The sequence below is a fragment of the Antrostomus carolinensis genome, unplaced genomic scaffold, assembly GCF_000700745.2.
Source record: "Antrostomus carolinensis isolate BGI_N321 unplaced genomic scaffold, ASM70074v2 scaffold33499, whole genome shotgun sequence".
NCBI lineage: Eukaryota > Metazoa > Chordata > Aves > Caprimulgiformes > Caprimulgidae > Antrostomus > Antrostomus carolinensis.
The window spans coordinates 20,134-37,835 of record NW_010339840.1 but is presented as its reverse complement, the minus strand read 5'-3'; the positions used below and the strand labels follow the sequence as shown (position 1 = coordinate 37,835).

At 35.8% G+C, this 17,702-nt stretch overlaps 1 protein-coding gene across 1 annotated transcript in view; it reads right to left on the bottom strand.

Moving 5' to 3' along the window:
- Nucleotides 1-7,820: 7,820 nt before the first annotated feature.
- Nucleotides 7,821-17,702, bottom strand: part of PTAR1 (protein prenyltransferase alpha subunit repeat containing 1) — a 25,382-nt gene continuing 15,500 nt past the window's right edge. The window contains exons 5-7 of the mRNA XM_029086983.1: nt 14,009-14,222; nt 8,865-9,178; nt 7,821-8,297 (exon numbers count right to left, since the gene is read on the bottom strand). Coding sequence (XP_028942816.1) covers nt 7,949-8,297; nt 8,865-9,178; nt 14,009-14,222 — 877 coding nt within the window. The 3' untranslated portion in view covers nt 7,821-7,948. The remainder of the gene's footprint in view (nt 8,298-8,864; nt 9,179-14,008; nt 14,223-17,702) is intronic.

The window sequence follows — 17,702 nt, the reverse complement described above, 5'->3', positions numbered from 1 at the left end:
GTGGGGGGGGAAAGAGAGATAAAGCACTTTCTTAGCTATTGATAGCCCACAATAGCCATATTCCTCTCTAGCTGCCCTTTTAAACCTGTAATATTCCACAACCTTAACACTTTCTCCTCAACCATAGCCCTAAGGAATATACACTAACCTAAGTGCTTTTTTCCTTGAAGCCATAAATATGACCATTTGCAAAAGACAAAGTCGCCAGTTACAGTCCATCGCACTAAAAACGTGAGAGCTACCACGTGGTGGCGGATACGGTCCCTGCAGCACGGCCTGATCCTGTCAGCGAAGTCAGTGGAATCTTGACACTCATTTTAACAGATGTAAAAATCAAGCACTCAGATTAGAAACAAATTAATGACCAGATCCTGCAAATTATTTCTGTACCAGGACCATGGAGGGTTTATTACTTGCTATACTAAGCCTTCTGATTTAATGAAGCCCCAAATTAAGTAAACCGAGATTGTATATAATCAACTACAGGCTTCCCTACAAATTCCTTCCACTTTCTGTCTTAGCAGCTAGTAAGATAAAATGAAAAAACCCCTGTAGGAGCAGAAGCAGAACATTACCTTGCTTTACTTTTTGGTATTTTGTATTTAAGATTATGAGCAATATTTTCAGTAATGCCCTGTGATTTTAGGTCTCATTTTAGAACATTTGGAATTAATTACATTGTCTAGGAAGAGAGAGAAGAAAGGTGGTAGCATTTTCCAATGAAATTGAATCCTTTAAGGAGAGTTTTTAAATCCAACTAATTCAAATTAGTAACTTTGAAAAGATTTTTTAATGTGATTCATTTTTTTTTAAAAGAACACGAGAAAAATACTGAAAATAAAGTACCAAAAAGACTACTTGTTTTTTGTATTCAAATACAAATCTCATTTGCTAGCTTATGTCTGACACTATTCCCAGTCTCCTGTGATGCTAAAGTACTTCATCCAAAACATGCCTGTCCATTTCTTCCTGGAGGACTCATGAAACTTATTCCCCAGGCAGGACACTAGCTGAGCACTTCCCAGTTCTCCCAGCCTGCAAGACTTTACAAATTCTTTCACAGTTATCAAACACATCCTACAAGGGCTTGCAATAAACACCACCACTAATAATTTGGTTTGTGTATGTGGACATTTGCCCCAGAATTATGAAAGTAAGGCAGCCTAAGCCAGAGGGGATGCAAGAGATCTCGTTGCTTTCAGCAAAAACCCTGACATTGTCAATGATCTTGCTAGATTCAGACTTAGGAGAGGTCTTCCACAGAAGAGTTCTGTTTGCAGATCACCAGTGTCATATAAAAACAGCTGTACATGGGAGACTTTCCATTTTTCACAGGATATTACATAAATACAGTTCTGCCATCCATCCACCCATCCACGCATACATGCACACCTACTGTGGCAGAATAAATATAGATAAAATATAGATAATTTATTCACAGATAAGTTCTACATGGATTAAAAAAAAAAGAAAAAAAAGAAAACAATCCCCCTCTGAAGGTAATTAATACTATGACAAAGTAAAACGAGAAAAAACAATGCTTTATGTTCACTATCCTGTAGAACACTGGCCATTTAGCAGATTACTTTCCAGTGTCTTACTGTCTGTCATAAGTTTACTTTTTCTCGTACAAAACTTATCATTTACCCAATTTATCTGCACTGGAAATCTACAAAATACTAACAATGGTCAAAACTGTGTATCCAAGAATTTTTCATAGAAGAAATATTGCAAAATATTACATTTAAAATTAACTCTATTTCCCCCCTAATATGAAAGCTGTGAGAATTAAATATTTTTTGTGTATCCTGATAAAATAAAACATTTTGCCCTACATAGAACAGTACTTAGACGGACATGATAGTGTTAGAAAATTAGTGTTTAATGGCTCACTTAAATACTGAAGTGCTGTTACTACCTTGGATCTTAATGCTACTTAAAACCATTCAAGACATCTACTTATTTCACCTACATTAAATTAAAGATGGCATTTCCAAGCACACTTTTCAAGATGACTACCCAGTTTTAAATGTAGCCACTTCAAAAAAGAAAAACTCTAACAAAAGGGAATGAACACAATAGGTATAAATATATTTTGTCATGTAAAAACAAGTTCTGGTACCTTGCATAATTTATATGATTTTTTTAATAACTCTGTTAAGGAAAAAAAAAAAAAAAGAAAAAGAAAAAAGATATTTATCTACTCATTCTATGCAGCCATTCAGGAAATCTTACTGTATTAATGATGTTTTAATTTCATTAGTTTATTCACAATGAACATACAGGAATACCTCATCCAAGAAAAGCTCTTTGTTTCACCATAATTATATTCTGTTCAGAAAGTGTCCTGTGAAGAAAATATGCATCTTGCTGTGAGGTCTCCCCACCTCCATCTATACAGTAGGGGTAACAGTAGGTTCCAGCTGGTGCAGATAAAGACGCTTAATAAACTAGAATTCAGTTAAGAGTTCTGCTGTTCAGAATTGTATTTTACACAAGCATCTCCCAGCTATCAATGATTAAAAGCTTTTGCAATTCCAGTACTCAGACTCCTAACTATTTTTTTTTAATAAGTCTAAGATACACAGCACATCAACACAGATACTGTAAAAAGCTTCCCCACCATTACAACATACCTCTTTGTCAGATACCAGATACCCTACTGAATAGTACTAGGAACCTGAGAAGAAACCCAGCAACTGCCAGGAGCTTCCTGCAAAACTGCAGCATCAATTTAAAATACAGAATAACATATGATGCAGCTGAGATGGTAAGGTCTAGAATTAGCAGGTACAGTATTACCTCATGAGTAGATATAAAACACTTTGCCAGACAAAAAAATTTAAAAGCCAGTTATTACAGGTTTAGCATTTATAGTTTTTTTAAAAATCTATAATTATAAACTGTAAAAATGTACAATAGACTATGCCCTGAGAAGTAACATTACACACTAAGTAAAAGCCACCAGAAAGTGTCAGGTCTGTAATTCAAAAGCATAAACTGTCTACAAGGATTTTCTTGGAAGCACATAATTCCTCCATTTTTCAGCAATACATTGCTTCTTCAGAGGAAAAGACTAATAAAAATTTATGCTAATTCTATTTCTCCCAACTTTAACTCCATTTTTTTTTCCTTTTCTCCTTTAAACTCTCCAGGGGAAACTAGATGGCTTCATAGATAAAGCTTTTGCTTCTCAACTCTGAAAGAGGATGTAGGCCTAACATGAGGTTCTGAAAAAACAGAGCCTGACAAACTCCACTTAAGGACATCAATCAGAGCACTTTTTGGGAGGTAGTCAGAGCTATCTAAACACAGAAGGAGGCCACCTCACCAATGCTTTGCTACATTCTTCTTTGCTGTTTTGAAGAACAGAGAAGAGGTTGGGAAGGTAACACAGCTCTCAGCACATGGGGGAAATAAAGAAGGAAAATTGTCTTAGAGACACTGAACTTCCTTTGACACTAACTTGAGTGCTAAGTGCATTTGAGAATAGGTGAGTTACCCTCTTTCCTTTCTATCCGACATTAATAAACCAGTAAGATCTAATTGTAAAGACCTCCCATCACCATGAGTACAGGACAAACATGTATTTAAAAGTAACATCTACATTTCAATTCAATGCTGCTTTTTCCAAAATTGTCCTAGAAGACACAACTCAGGAGTTGTGGGTTTTTTTCCCCCCCACACTAAGTGCAATGGTTCACTTCCTACTAAATCAAAAAAACTAAGGAACATTCCTCCCTCACAGAAGGCAAAACAAAACTAAGCAAACAACGTTGTTAAAAAAATCAATCATCAAGTCTCTGAAGACTGATGACTTAAATTATTCTCTAGTAGTCAACTGTATTATATATTATTCTGGAAAAGTATGCTTGTTGAGTCTGGCTATGCAGATAAGCCTTTCCAAAACCCTTCGTTTCTGCTCATCAATATTATACAGTACTGTTTTAAAAAATCATTAATTATCTACTTAGGAAAAAACTCATTCCTGTCCATAAAGACTAGCTAAACATTCTAAGCAGTGCTAACATAAAACTGGAAATGACAGAAATTTTGATTATAAGAGAGAATCTAAGCTTTCTCACTATGTTACAACTTCGCTGATTTGTCTTAAAACACGTTCAATATAAGGTACCTAATTGAACAGTAAAAACTGACAATTTACTTTTCCCTCTATTTAAATGACACAAGGATTTGATTGTATAAAGAATATGTAAGAAGTCAACAAAATACTAATATACAGGCATGAGTAGATTAACAAATATTAATAAGAGCAGCTATAGCAATGCATTCCAATAACTTTATACAAGTTTGTTATTGTAGCTATCTTTAATGCTGCACGTGTTGCTCCAGTGACTGTAACACACAAGATAAACCAAACAGCAATGAAATAACAGTTAATGTCTTTAGCAGCAGAGAATTCATCCCCTTAAAAATGTGATTCCTTCTATTCTAATTTCTATAGTTTTGAATTACATTTGTTCCTCAAAACCCTTTTTCTAGCACAAAGAAATTTCTACAAAGACTAATCCAGTGAACAAAAAGAACTTGCATCAATTCAAATGACACATACTACAGCAGAAGATAAATCAGTAAAAATGCTGAACTTCATATGAAGACATTTGAAGACATTTACAGATGTAAAAGGTTTGATTTTATATTTGAAGGAACTTCAGAGAGTGAGAGGCTTGTATTCTGCAGCTTCTGACGGACATTTTCTTCGCAAGAATGTTCATTAACTACGTTATAATTCTCTGACCTCTGAAACACAAAAGGACTAAAATACATACTTAAAGTAGCGGTACTTGGTAACTTTTATGCATGTTAACTACCAATGGCCCGAAGTCACTTTTCTTTTTTTACAAGCAGTGCCCAAATGGGATTCTGCAGTAATATTGAATGGTTAGACAGGTGTGTTCCAAAGATCACAGTTCCAAAACATCACACAGCTTAATGTGACCTTAATGTAATCTGTTGGAAGTATTTCATCAATCATTTCATGTAAGAGGCTTCAGGACATTGACAGCTTGAATAATTTAGTTAAATATTTTCTTCTTTCATATAATTCATATTGTTACCATAAAAAAAATTAAAGCTTGATTTTGACAGTTTATAGTTTGCATTTCCTGCAAAGGGGAAGATAAGACTTGTTTCAATTTTATTTTCATTGTTTACTTTTCTGTGTGGCAGAGTCTGGTCTGCAAACATTTCTACATGTAACTATTCTCACTGGGTTTAGAAAAAAGGGGGGGGGAGGGCGGAGTATTTAATTCAGCTGTAGACTTTAAAAACCCACACTTAAAGAGTCATACTACAGTCATTAGTGTTTCATAAAAGTAATAAATATATTGGCACGATCTCTAATCTGAGCTCTCAGAATATTTTCCAAGTATGAAGATGCAATGCAACTCTGTTCAGTTACGCAGGCCTAAATCTTGTCTTCCTACAAGTAGGAATAACCTGTGCTGACATGAATAGGAACTGCACATGTGTATATGAGGGCAGCTGTTTGATCTTAAGTGTTTATGATGGAAAGATTAGCAAATTCAGTAGCACAGTACTTCCACAACGTAGCTCTAAGAAAGACAACTAAGACTCCAGATTATAGTCTGGAAGAAATATGTAATGGGTTTCAAGTCAGGTTCTAATATAAATCTTTCCCTCTAAAAACCTCAATCATTTCAGTGCAAGAAGACAGCACCTCTTCCCATCTACAGTTCAATAAATATTTATCATGCTCCCACTTCCCAGTCTGCTCCTGCCACTAATAATTTTATCATCAACAAGTAATTTTTGCCAAGGTAAACAGAACACACAACTACATTACTGTTTAAGTAACCTAGGACCACGAACATGATCCTTAATACATTACGGCCACCTGACTTCACACTTTCCAGGTTCATATTAGTCATTAATGGCATATTGTTAATCAAGCTGACTCAGGCTACAACACATGCTTTAATATATCTTTCATACTCAAAAAATATCAGGTTCTCTACGATGGGTAAAAGTCCTTGCTCAAGTTAAGTTCTTAAGCTCAGACTCTGGTTTGTAGATGAACCTACCCATTTGTCAGCGGTAGAGACATCATCTCAGGACATTCCTACACTTCCTTCACACATCGATTACATTTTTCTACAACCAAAACCATCAATCAAGACATCAGCCCAGAGCACCTCAAAACAAATGGCCACGTATCCTAGCTATGGGGTATAGATGCCCACTGAGACAAAAATGCCATGGAGATGCTCAAGCCTAGGTCAGTCTTACCTAGGTACTGTAAACAGAGGAGAGTACATTTAGAAATGTCTGTTAGCTATTCTGTGCCTGAAATGAATTATGAACATACTCTCCAGGACTAGAGGTGGTCTATTTTAATTTTGAAATGCAAAAGTAACCCCTATCCATCAAATCGTTTAAAGTGGAATCCCACATGTTTCAAGTGCCTTTTTTCTTTCCAAATGATACCTTTTGAGCAGGCTACCTGTTTTGTTTTGTTTTTCCTCCCTCATTGTTGCTCTCTCTGCCCAAAAGAAACAGCAGCTTGAAATTTATCACAGTCAAGAGGCACTTTGGGCATAAGAAATATACAGCAATTTTGGCTAAGACTCTAGCTTGAAAATCTAATCCCCTCAGTGAATAGTGTGTTTGGAACAGAGGTGATGTTGCCATTGTACAAACTTCTACAGTTGTACAATGTTTCTCCCCTGTCTCTTTGGACCAGCACAATTCCATTAGTGTAAAAAATCCCTTATATAGACAGGTTCTAAGGAAATGACAAAATAAACCATTCATGTTTCATTTCACTGGAACAGAAATGTGTTTCAAATTCCCTTAAAATTTACAGTTATGTAAACAGAAATGTATAGTTAGAAAAGTGCTCTTAAGGAAGAGTCAAAAGAAAAAAAAACAAGACTGAAGCTCTGTAAAATGACAAAAGTAAAGAGACAGTTCCCTCCTGCTTTTGTTTGTTTGGTTTTTTTAATTGTATATTCTCAATGACTAGTCAGAAGAATTACTTTTTACTCCATCATCTACTGGACTTGCATGGTCTTGGTTAAGTACAAATCACCAATGTGTGATTTAGCAGGCTGAGATCCTATAATGTACATAATACATTCAGAAATGTGTATGAAGTGTCATTAATTCTGGATTGTTGGGATTAAATAAATAAATACCAAGTAGGAAATGAAGGTAAAGTAGTCTGTTCTAAGAAAAGTATTTCCAAATATAACTCTGACTGTAAGTGTGAAGGTGTGTGTGTGTTTGAACTGTGTTTCTGTCACATTTTCCTGCATTTGCTTTTCAGGATTTGAACTTCATAGACTTAACTATCAAACTCATGTGACAACTAATAAGCAAACAAAAACCCAGTTACAACAGTAAAAGGCATGGTTCCAAGACTGGTACTGGAGCCTTGAGAAAGAAACACTGCAGTCCAGTGCTCTACCAAAGGTTGCTAATACAAAAGTAATAGCACTCACCAAACACAGTCTGAATCCAGTAAGGTATTAGCAAGATGCCATCATAGTAAAGAGGAACAACCTCTAAACAGGTTTAACCAATACTAACAGAGCCTTCTATTCTTTTTCCAGACACTGTTTCAAAGGCATTTCATACTTTTTTTTTTTTTTTAAAGAAAAAAAGCCAAATGATTCCGAATCCACCTTAATGCAGAAGTTAAAAAATAAGAAAATGGGATGGTAGGAAGTTGACAAAGACTGATTTCTTAAAGGGTATAAAGAACAAGCAGCATTTGCTTAACAAACAGGTATGACAGTTGTTTAATAAAGTGACAGACTTCTACTCTGAACATGAACTTTAGGACTGACCATTAGAAGAGTCAGAAACACATGTTTAGCTAACATTTGCAACCAGGACATGCATTTGTGTCTGAAAAGAGAATATTGCACTAAAAGAAGAGCCCTGAAGACTTTAAACTCTTCCTTCACTGACCTAAAAAAGTAACTAACCATTTCCTATAGGCAGTAGCAAATCTGGCTTGGTCTGCATCCCTACAAGTTGACAATACTTTATCAATGAACTGGTATTCCATTTCCGGACCAAGAGAGTCCTGCACAGGAGTACGCTTCAGGCGTTTTGTTTCTTGGGTATAACCTTGTTTGCTGCTGGATTCATTCAAACCATCAACATCCATAGCTTGTGCCATGTGACTTGTTGCAGGACTGTGGTGGGAATTATTCAGAGTTTCATCACTGCTGTCCACAGATGATATCACTGCACTCTGAAGAGGAAGTTGGTTGCTTAGGTGGTGCTGAAGGTAGAACACACGCCTTCTTCAAAGGAAAGGGAAGGAAGAAAAGAAAAAAAAAAAAAAAGAAAAAAGTCATGCACTGCAAATAATCTTCTGTTGCTGCTCAGTTGCTTCAGTTCATTTACCATCCCACCAGATTCTCTCACGGACAGACAGAAAAATCTGCTGTCACTGCTCACACTCTACAAAAAAGGTGTCAGTATGACTTTAGCAAATCTGCTGTTACCTAGTCAGGCATATATACTCAGCTGGCAAAGCAGAGGTCTGCTGCTGCTGATCTATCTTGTGCCCATTTTTTGCCCTTTAAATATTCTAAGTGTGAGGAGGATTATGAGCATTATCTTGTGTCTTGCACAAACTATAGGGACAAGTGGAGCTTACATCAACAAGATACTTAAGCTCAATCAAATTTTCCATTCAATAGTTCTGATTATGCTCTTGAATGTTTTGCAAAGGCGTAAGACATGGTAGCTTAGAAATCTTTTATTGAGTGGTACGTTTTAGAATCAGAACAACAATTTGTTTGGAAACATGAGGCAAAGAACAATTCACAAATCAGAAGAACGCTCTTTAAACCAAGTCCTCTTACCTATGACACCACAAGGTCTCATGCCCTGGGTAAGTATCAATCAGTTCAGTGCAGAGCTCCAACTCTTCCTCTAAATGGCAGGGGACATCCACACTCTGCTCCTCTGCACAGGCAGCTTCTGCCCCTGCACTCTCCTCCTTTTGAAGGCTAGGGTTTTGCTTATTTATCATTTGATTTTGTACCAGTACATTATTGTCAGTCATAGTTCTGCTTATCAAGGACATGAGTAAGAACTGGCGGTAATGAAATCCACTGTGGTCTGAGACATGCATGGACACCCAGTATTTAGAGGATGAAAGTTCATCGAGGAGAACCTGAAACAAAAAGCAACAGTTATCAACCAGTATAAAGGAGGAAATTTACCATCACTGTTTCTGTATACTCTGGGGATTTCAGCCATTGTGGTAATAGTTTAAGAAACACACAGAAAAATGAAATAATTAACTGAGCCTTTCCCATTGTGTGCTGACAAGTATCTTGGCATCCCTGCAAAAAGAAATTACACTTCTTACAAACGCTAAAAAGTTAGGTGTCTCAGACTCCTTCCTACAGGGTGGGGGGGAATAAAAGGGTACATCAAACTACATGGGTAGTAGTTAAGTGTTTTAATTTTAAAATAGATTTTATTTTGACTAGTGCATTATGGGTGTAAGAGTATAGATGAGTTGCTTTAAAAAAATTAATTAAAGTAATAAAGTAATTTACACTTTTATTTTCCAGGAAAGAATGTCAACCACTAACATTAACATCACGTTCCAAGTCCTAGAGCCTGTGGGATACAAAACTATTTGTCCATAATTAAGTTGCTTGACTTGGCAATTGGTAAACACCCAGAAAGGCTTTCACAGTAATTGTGGTAAATACACTGGTGACTGCAGCTGTATTTGTAACAGTGCTGGCACCTACAAATCTACAAATTTTCTCTTAATTCTGAATGTTTTTAAACCTTCAAAATTTATTTCACAGAATCACAGAATGTTGGGGATTGGAAGGGACCTCAAAAGATCATCGAGTCCAATCCCCCTGCCAGAGCAGGAACCTAAATGAGATCACACAGGAAGGCGTCCAAGCGGGTCTTGAATGTCTCCAGAGAAGGAGACTCCACAACCTCCCTGGGCAGCCTGTTCCAGTGCTCCGTCACCCTCACTGTAAAGAAGTTTCTTCTCAAGTTTAAGCGGAACCTCCTGTGTTCCAGCTTACACCCACTGCCCCTTGTCCGACCATTGGGCATCACTGAGAAGAAGATTTCTAGAAGAATTTCTAGGAAGACAGGTGGGTTTGGCTAGTGGGCAAAGCTTCTTTTACTCCTCTATTAGAACTACGGTTTTATTTCTTTAAAGGCTTTAACCTCTTTCCTCCCATCACCCCTCCTCTGGAGATTTTCCATTCCCTTCTAAAGACTTTGAATATAACCTTACTGGTATATTCTTGCTTTTAATCTCTTTTTCTAAGCTACCTACGTGACTTAACAGGAGCAGCTGATGCAAAGCAACTCTCATAGGCACTTGTCTTTCTTTTTTTCTCCTGCAGCACAAGAGGCACAGCCTCCCACAAAGAAAACCATGGAAATGCAAAAGGCTAGTTATACACTGTTTTCATGGTGTGTCATTCTAGAAGCTATTAGAGCAAATACAAATGATGTAAATAGCACCTTCTACCTAAGATGCTCAACACACTTTTTTAGGTCTTGACAGAGATACCAGCATTGTCTTTGTTTTACAGATGAGTAAACTAAAGGGCACTATTAAATAACAGCCCACACAGAGGATTCTTAAGAGGGCTAAAACTCCCCATCTCCCATTCTGCACTTGAAACCACAGGATCAGCTTCTTTCTTCTCAGCAGAATTGAGCTTGCTATTAAATTTCTGAACACTAAAATTTAAAAGCCTATTAAAAACAACATAAGGCTCAAGGGCGACATCAGAAAAATCAGACCAGTTGTTATTCAGCTGGAATACTGTGATTCTACACACATTATGTCCAACTTAGATCTCGGAATAATCTGATGTGTTTATAAGCTACAAAGTTACAGGGGAACATTCTAATTATGCATTCTAACTCCCTGCACAGAGCAAATAGAATGATTCCTAGCATCATGGGGATGCCTACAGGAAAATTTACTTTGTGCCTTAGAAACATAGGTCTGTCTTCTGGGTACTACACAAGAGAGGTGTTGCCTCATGACAATCATCCCACCACTTGTTTCTTTGCTTGTTTTTTCATTGTAGGGCCTGATCAGTCACTCTCCATCCTATTATTATGAAGTTGAATATTCCTGTCTAAAGAAAACAAAGACATTTGTCCATTGTTGCTGAACTACATCCTATTTTTGTACCTGCATGATTTTTCTACAGCATCATGATGTGTATGAATTTTAACAGACTATACTGATATTACCCTTGTACTCTGGTTCTCCAAGTAATTACACTCCCACCTACCAGTTGGTGTCTGGAGCTCAGGTTTTTCCCCCCCATCAGCAAACTGTACTGTCACATGCGAAAGCTGAGGTCAAGCTTTCTCGTGCTTTTCTGAGGCAAATACTCAAATATCAGAAAAATTACATTGGTTTGGAAAAACCTATACTTGAAAAATCCTTAATTGATATTAATGAACACCATTCAAATGCTACATAAACTTGCTAATGTGGTTCAGATTCTGCAGGAAAAACAAATTGAGTTTTCTATATTCAAACAAGATAAAGTTTTCCACTGTTCAGTGTGAGAAAGAAGAAACTTCTATATTCTGTGAGAAAATCTTCTTACAGGGCCAAAAATTTCTCCTCTAATATTTCATATCTTTTTCCCAGAGTTTGAACTGAGATTCAGTCTGCAGGAGCATTAGGATTAAACCTTTACAAACAACCCTCCCCCTCAAATCCTTGCAAGCAGGCCAACAGTTTCACAAATTATAAACTTGTTCTGAGCAGTCTTATTTCAATGATAATACAACATATATATTATGTTTCTGGGCCTCTCTTTTCTTGTACGTCGTAATAAAAACGACCTCAACCTACGGGCAAAGTTTGTATTATATCAGGCCCTAAATAATACTGGGTACTCTAATTTGAAGCAACCTTGCAAAAACCAAATGTCTGTAGAATCACAGTGACTGTTTTACCTGCTATTTTTTTCAGCACAGTTCCAGTCTTAAATCTCGGTGAAATTCAACTTTCTTTTCAGATATTCAAAACACACAAATGGCTGAAGGTACAAAACAAGACATCAAGCAAGAAAACAACCTGTGCATTTTTATGAAAATCTGTAATGTCTGCTGTTTCCCTGTCCTCCTTTGTATTTGCTTTTTTCCTCACATTGCATCTTGCAAATAATCGCTTTCTAATTCTGCCTTTTAAAGTTTTACCTAGGCACAAATTTTATCTCAAGATTCTCAATATCTTTTATGTTCCACACTTTTTCCTAATTTTCCTGCATCCCAAACATCTCCTGCCAGGCCATCTGAAAAGATGCACTGGTGGTGTCTTGAAAAAAACCTAGAGTCAACATGCAGCTTTCCCAGTGGGTTAAATATACTACTCAAAGAACAGCAGCATCAATGAAATTTTGCCAAAGGTAACAAAAGCCAGTTGGACAAAACTAGAGAAAATTATCAGTTCCTTAGTAATCAGCCTAAAAAGACTAGTACAGAAACTGGTATGGCAGGTAAGGCAGATAACGAACAAACTTAAAACACTTCCTTCAAAGGCATGCTTGTGACTTGTCACACAAAGCACTGACAGCCGCCAATGAATAAACCCATCAGAATAATTTCAGCCCAGAGAAGAATTATTTCTATCACAATGCAATTCTTTCTGTTTATTTAAATAACTAAGGAATAGCAAATACAAAAAGCATCCAGGGTGTTATCCTGATCTTCAAACTACTGTTAACTAAAGCATGAAATTATATGAGTTTTAATTAACAGTGCTATCCTTTTCCCCTTTCTTTAAAAAAAAAAAATAAAAATTAAAGACTTATGTGAAAACCCCCATTTCCTCTTAATAAAGACTTCTAACCTCCAATGTATCCCAACCCTGTAATTCTTCTGAGTTTTCTGTAACTAACTTTTTATAAAAACTTGCTAGGCAAATGAGTCCAAATTCTGGGCTGTCTCCCTCATGGAGTCTGGAACATACTCACTATCTACTACCAATCTGATACAGCTATTTTTAAAGTTTATCAGGTAACAACTAACAGGAAACATCAGCAAAATGAACATCCATTGCTAGCAGTAGCTGGCCCATAATACACAAAAACAACAGCTATATCAACTCAACGACCTCCACTAAATTCCTCCCTCACTTCCTATGTACTTACAGGATGGCAAAATGCAGCAGCTGCAGTTAGAAGTGTGAGTGCTTGTATCAGCCTAATATTCATAAGGAATTCACCTAACAGCTTAGAACCCACAGTATTACAAAACTGCCTGTATAATTTTAGACCACGTCACATTAACTAATTCAATTTGCTGCAGGCCTCAATGTTTTAGACACTACCACGTGACCTGAAATATTCGCCACCATGTATGATGTCTCTGCTGGAGCTGAAATAGCCTGATCAGCCCTCAGTTTAAATGCTGTCAAAAGATACTGTTCGAGCTCAAGAAACTAGATACAAGCACTACTATGCTTTATCCAAAATACCTTCTGTCTTTACTTAATCCTTCAATATTTCAAAACCACAGGTAAGCTGAACAAGGGTATCAAAACAAGACACTGCGTTACACTGTCAAAATAATATCTGTCATGTATTATCTCTTTTATCTGTTAGGAATTTCAAGCTTAATGCTAGGAGAATTATTCTCAGATGCCTTTTCTTTATTTCAGCTCACAGAGTTTCATCTGCCCTCCTGCCACAAGTTCATTAACACTAAGTACCAACAGACAAACAGAACTTTTTACATGGGCAAGAAAAATCTGTTCTTTCTGCTGAGCAGCACCTGCCTAGAGTTGCAAGAAAAAAATGCAAAACATACTCCTTGCAGTATTTTGTCTGTTCTTCAAAAACATTTTTAGCTACCTGTGTTAACTTAATATGATACTCTCCATCCAGGTCACAGGATCTGCTTGGCAAACCAGTAATTTTTTTTTTTATTTTTTTTTTTTTAGACAAGGAAATTTAAGACTTTATTCATTATTGTATTATACCTTGACAGTCAGCTTTCCCAAATGCTGTAAAACCCAGATGCGATGGGACCAGGCATTGTAGTTGCTTGGATACCTCCCAGCAGCTTCAGAGCAGACATTCATTTCCTCCTGCACTAGTCGGTGAATTCTCTCCACAGGTACTGCTCCCAGGTTTCCTTTAGTCACAAGACTGGGCAGGGAGTTTTCCTGAATTAGTTGTTGCAGCACCCATCGTCTGATTAAACGATGTACAGTGTTAGTGGCGAGAGAGTAATTTTAAGAGAAAAAACATGTTTTTGCATTTATATAAATCAATTAAACCTTTTGATATTTCAGTTATCTGAACTACACTGTAACTAGATGATAAATAAGCAGCAAACATAACCATGTGAACTCTTCCCATACTGAAAGCTATGGCTTTATGATCACATTAAAATAATTTAACTCTAGCTGTATTTGTTTGTTTGCTCACTGGAAGTGGTCACAGCTACATACAACATATTAAAAGAAAACAGAAGGCAACAGCAAATTTATGAGAACAATGCAAGGACTGTCTGCACGAGATTTCTAATAAGGTCCTCTTTTGGAGACTTGTATAGCACTGAAATAAAGTATCCAAAATGAGACAGAACATAGTGATTCAATTAAAAAAAGTTAACTGTGCTTTGTGAGTATTTTTTACACTTGTCAGTACTGCACACAGCAAGTCAAATTAGTTTCTCTACATCACCAACAGAAAGAAAGTGCAAAAGACTTACAGTTTCAAGGGCTATAGCTAAAACCAAATGTTTTTACTGCTGAATTACACACATTTGATTTGAAGTGACTCAGATAACCACAGATTCCTACACAGCTTTTCAATTTTACTTTGGACTGACTTTCAGTAGTATTTTAGCAGTATTTTTAGATGAGTATTCTGCAAGGGGGCATCTGCAGACCCTACACAAAAGGGTCCCACAAAAAGGGATCACAGATGAGTAGACTTCCAGGCAGCAGCATGTGTCAAGAGAATTGCATGGGCCCATGTGGAATGCTCTGGACATCTTTCAGTCTGGAACACAGAGGTTTTCCTGTGCTGTATTGGCTCACATTGGTTTCAAAAACAGTTAATTGCTAGTTTCAGAAAGCTGTCACTCCTGGTTAAAATAAATCAATAAATAAAATAAAAACGATAAATTAATCTTATTTAAAAGATAATTCTATTTTGCAATTCATATATAAAATTGCAATACAAAATTATATAGATATGTATATAAATAAAAAATAGATAAGCCAACCACTGTTTAAAAAAAAAAATCTGGTAATCTAAGTTGTCCTGGTTTTGCTAGGATAAGAGTTAATTTTATTCTCTCATTTGAAAAAAATTATAATATTATTGCTCACTGGAATCTTTTATTTACACCATGTCTTTTTCTCTTTGCTATTTTTAAACAAGATTTAAATTATTGGGAGACAATATTAAAGATAATCTGTAAGAATGCAATTTTTAAACTGACTGTGTTTCTCAGCAGAAATCACAAGCTGTGGATTGAAGCTAGTGTTCATACACTGTCTTCCTATATAATATTTGTTTTAACTAAAGATATACAGCCAAACAAACCATGCTCTTTGAATGTTGTGTAACTTTATTTTATGAAATGTAGCAATTTTGAAGACTTAATTTTTGCTTTTTAAAAATGTCTTTGATCCAAACATCACCATCTAGTATTTTTTCACTTCAACCAGCAGATTTGCAAGGAATGGGAAATTCTAAAAATGTTTAGGCACAAAACCTACATGACTAGAGTCATTCTTTTAACAAAAGATAAATATTATTTCCTTAGATTTGATTTCTGAGTAAAAAAAAGACAAATTATTTTGATCCTAAAAGTATTTCACTTTCTTAAAATGAGGATTTTTTGTAAAATTAAAAATTCAGATATATTATATATATATATATATGCAACAGCATGCAAAAAAATACAAACTTTATAGTCTCTGTGGCTACAACAACAGAAAAAAATATAAAATTAAATCTGAGCTGCTGTCTACACTTTCTGCATGGGAAGAAAGAAAGACAAGCAATTTAAAAATGTATTTTGCTGTTGAATATCTCGCTATTACTTCAGAGGTTTTTAAGATACCATTTTCTTCAATAAATCTGGAGAAAGGAAATCAGATTTCTTCTGTCACTGCATGCACGTTCCTATTAATATTACAGTTCCTGGAATTACTGCAAATAAATGCAGGATTCTTCAGTGATAACTGCACAATCAACAGATACACTGACTGTATATGCACACGATCTATCTGAAACCCCCTAAAACATATAGCAAAAGGCCATATGGCAAAATGTGTGACAGGTATTTTTATATCTTTAATGAGTATACCTGTCACGTGTAAGAAAAAAAAAAGTTTTGGATATGTTTTACTGAATTTTATAATTGCTCCACTATTTTTTTGTGCTTCTGTCTGAAATTTGGTACCATGGGGGAAAAAAGCCCACAAGATTAACCACTATGCTGATGCAGAAAAAAATTTTTGCACATCTTATTTTCTAACATGTCTCAACCACAGTCAGCACATCCAAATCCAAGCCATTTGTACAATCATTCTTCAAGTACACCTTTCTGTTTTAGCCAAATATGAGAAAGAAGAACAAATTCTAACACTGTAAAAATAGTCCTACTTTAAGATTGCATAGAAGTTATAGACAGAATTTTTTATTATTTTAAGATGTAAATACGTTTTAAGAATCCACCATTCTGACTGATTTCATGAAAGTTTACTGATCATCATAATAATACAGGTGGCACCAAGTTCAGGACAAGTCACTTGCAAAAACCCACAGTTTTCCAGTGTTAGCTACCATGTAGGAAAGGCTAAATAATGACAAACTGCAAGATTTTATACCATTATTTCTACATACTCCTTTTGGTTCAAACAAAGCAACCAAGCAGTATGAGTCAGTAGCACAGATACGGTGAAAAGCACTTGAACAACAAAATTAAAAACCAATGTTGCAGAAATTAATCAGTGTTGTTGCTCTATCAATACTACTAAGAAACAAACTAACAGAAATTAAGTTGTTAGTTGCTTGTAAGTTAAGAAACGCCCCGGCATATTCCATGTATTTACATTCTAGGTTAACTTTGAAATTTTAAGTTGATGCAATCACAATAAGTTTACCAACAACTCCCTCTTCCAAAAACTCACGTTATCAGTACAACTGAAGCTTTATTTATGTTTTTCATAGAGTATGAATCCCCCTAAAGGGGTATCAACTTTACAGTTGTCCTAATGCTGGACATATAAAATGCAAAAACTGTGAAATGCTTTCTAATGTGTTACATTCAAATCTCCTCAAGGTTGTCTATAAAAGGATGAGTTAGCCTATGAAAAATACATAATAAAAAAAAAAATCACACACATACCAAGATTTTTTTTTTTAAATGAAGTTGAGCAACGGCTGTATACTTCACCTGGCTGTGCTACAGGTATTTTATGCACACTCAGTCATGACTGAGATGGTTAGCTTTGTGCATTTGAGTAAATTCTGTAATTTTCCTTTCCAAAAATGTGCTCTGTTATTTTAATATTTAGTAGTGGTGACTGAATGACATTGCTTAAGTTAGAAATGATAAAAATAAATTCACCAAACCAAAATACCAGTTTAGGAATGGAAAACAACACAACTTTGGTTATAAGATTATCTTTTACAGATTCTGTCTGAAAT